At 38.6% G+C, this 2500-nt stretch overlaps 1 protein-coding gene across 1 annotated transcript in view; it reads left to right on the forward strand.

Moving 5' to 3' along the window:
- LOC119599284 (DNA topoisomerase I, mitochondrial-like) overlaps positions 1 to 2440 on the forward strand; it is a gene marked incomplete in the record, with an annotated part of 7086 nt that extends 4646 nt beyond the window's left edge. The window contains 3 exon segments of the mRNA XM_037949016.1: positions 78 to 320; positions 529 to 780; positions 890 to 2440. Coding sequence (XP_037804944.1) covers positions 78 to 320; positions 529 to 780; positions 890 to 1546 — 1152 coding nt within the window.
- Positions 2441 to 2500: the final 60 nt, after the last annotated feature.

A 2500-nucleotide genomic window follows, 5' to 3' on the forward strand; every position in this document is an offset into this window, starting at 1 on the left:
TTATATAGTCATTTACAAAGAAAATGAAACTCCCATACTAGCTGTTTTTAGTTTGTTAAAAAACTATTTTACTTCAGGTACGAGCAGATCCTTCGGTCACATGGCTGGCATGTTGGGTGGAGAACATTCAGGGACAAACAAAGTATGTTATGCTCAATGCCGCTTCTAAGTTGAAAGGTGAGAAGGATTGGCAAAAATATGAGACTGCACGCAGATTACACCAAACTGTTGACAAGATTCGTGAGAACTACAGAGCAGACTTCAAGAGCAAAGAGATGCGTATAAGACAGAGAGCTGTAGCCCTGTATTTCATAGATAAGGTATGGTATATCTTAAAAGTTGGAGATATAGTTAATATGCATTAATACTTATAAATGAAGGTGTTTTGCATGTGCACCTATAAATGGAGGGTTCATGTATACAGATTGGATGTTTGATTTTTTTCATCTGTACATTTATTAATGTACATTCATATTGAATTGTTTGTTATTTTTTTTCCAGCCCTAATATAGTCTATTTCATTAACAGTTAGCCCTTCGTGCGGGTAATGAGAAGGATGAAGATCAAGCTGACACCGTGGGCTGCTGCTCGCTTCGAGTAGAACATATTACCCTTCATGAAGAGAAGGATGGCAAGGAGTATGTTGTCTCTTTTGACTTCCTGGGTAAAGATTCCATTCGTTACCAGAATGAGGTGCAAGTGGAGAAGAGAGTATTCAAAAATTTGCAGCTCTTCATGGAGAACAAACAAGATGGAGACGATCTCTTTGACAGATTAAATGTAAGTTATATGTTGATAGTGTTCATATTGTTCAGTTGCTCAGAAGATGGTGTTCATATTTTGTCTTATCTTGAAATCAAAGTGACTACATTCCTATTTCTTCCCCCAGACGCAAATTCTGAACAAGCATTTGAACGAGTTAATGGAAGGGCTCACTGCCAAGGTCTTCCGTACGTACAATGCTTCCCGTACTCTGCAAGAGCAACTGGAGTTGTTAACAAGTGATGATGACCCAATTCCAGCTAAGATTCTAGCTTACAACAGAGCTAACCGTGCTGTGGCTGTACTGTGTAACCATCAGCGTGCAGCCCCCAAAACCTTTGACAAATCCATGGCCAACTTACAGAAGAAGATTGATGACAAGAAAGAGCAGATTGATGAAGCTGAGAAGGAGTGCAAGAGCTTGAAGAAGGCAGCCAAGTCTGGTGGATCTCAGAAGGAGAAGATGGCCCATGAGAAGAAGAAGAAGGCATTGGAGCGCTTGAAAGAGCAGCTAGCGAAACTAGAGATGTCGGCTACAGACAAGGAGGAGAACAAGACCATTGCTTTGGGTACGTCCAAGCTGAACTATCTGGACCCCCGAATTTCGGTGGCCTGGTGCAAGAAATATGGCGTTCCCATTGAGAAGGTCTATAATAAGACTCAGCGCCAGAAGTTCCAATGGGCAATTGACATGGCAACGGCAGAATACAACTTCATGGGTGAACCCATGGACATTTCCAGGAGTAATGACTGTGACGATGGGGGCGATGAGGATTATGAGTGAGGATTGTGAGTGAACATTAAGCTTTTATTACCCAAAAGACTTCCTTTTACATGACCAAAGACAAGAACATTTTGTCAGTATATCATTGGTGAGTTGTGCTTCTGAAACAGGCTTTGTCCATCCTTCTTGGTGAACTAAATGGAGGTCAGCAAAGCCCTTTGTATTTTAAGTTATTCACTATATTTAGTGAGGGGAATGTGCAAAAGGGAGAGAGAACACGGTTCTTCAGAGTTTTTATTTTAATGAGGTTTAACGTGTACCTTGAATATTTATTACCTAAATTTAAACAGTTTTTAAAATATTTGTAAGTAGTTTTGCTAAGCTAAAGTATTTTGTGTGTGAATTCATTTTCTATTCATTAGGGTAGAGCCCTCCAATGCCTCGGCCCCAGATATTAGCTATACAGTAAGGTGATCTATTGAATTGTACAAGTATGTGCCGCAGAGGGTCGGTGAAGTGGCAGTCAAATAATAGTTTCTACACCTCAATAAGTGCAAATGTATGTCTGTGAGATAGCATATCTAAAACCACATTATATTTTGTATGCCTGTTTTAAAGTTCACAACTTTAAAATTTACATATGGTAAAGTGCACCGTCAGTAATTACAAACTATTTTTTTTAGTTTGGTATATTTATGAATTTTTACAGGTTTTAGGTTATCAATATTTTCACGAATGGACTAACTGTATTGAGCAGTGTATAGGTAGGTATAGGAAAGAAATTTTTTAGTAGGATTAATTCGTTTCCTGAGCTTGTAGGTATTTATTTATCACTTATTTTTACAAGCTCCAGTGGCAAGACACTGCTCACTCAAGGTGCAGAAACTTCAGTTTGAACAATTTACTTCGATTTTTTTTTTTTCATTTTTCAATTGTTTGCATCAAGCTGAGCTGGAAAAAAATGCATACATGTCAACTACTTCAATATTAAGTTAGCTTAAGGCTGTAGCAGGG

Source organism: Penaeus monodon, chromosome 42 (assembly GCF_015228065.2).
Source record: "Penaeus monodon isolate SGIC_2016 chromosome 42, NSTDA_Pmon_1, whole genome shotgun sequence".
Taxonomy (NCBI): Eukaryota; Metazoa; Arthropoda; class Malacostraca; order Decapoda; family Penaeidae; genus Penaeus; species Penaeus monodon.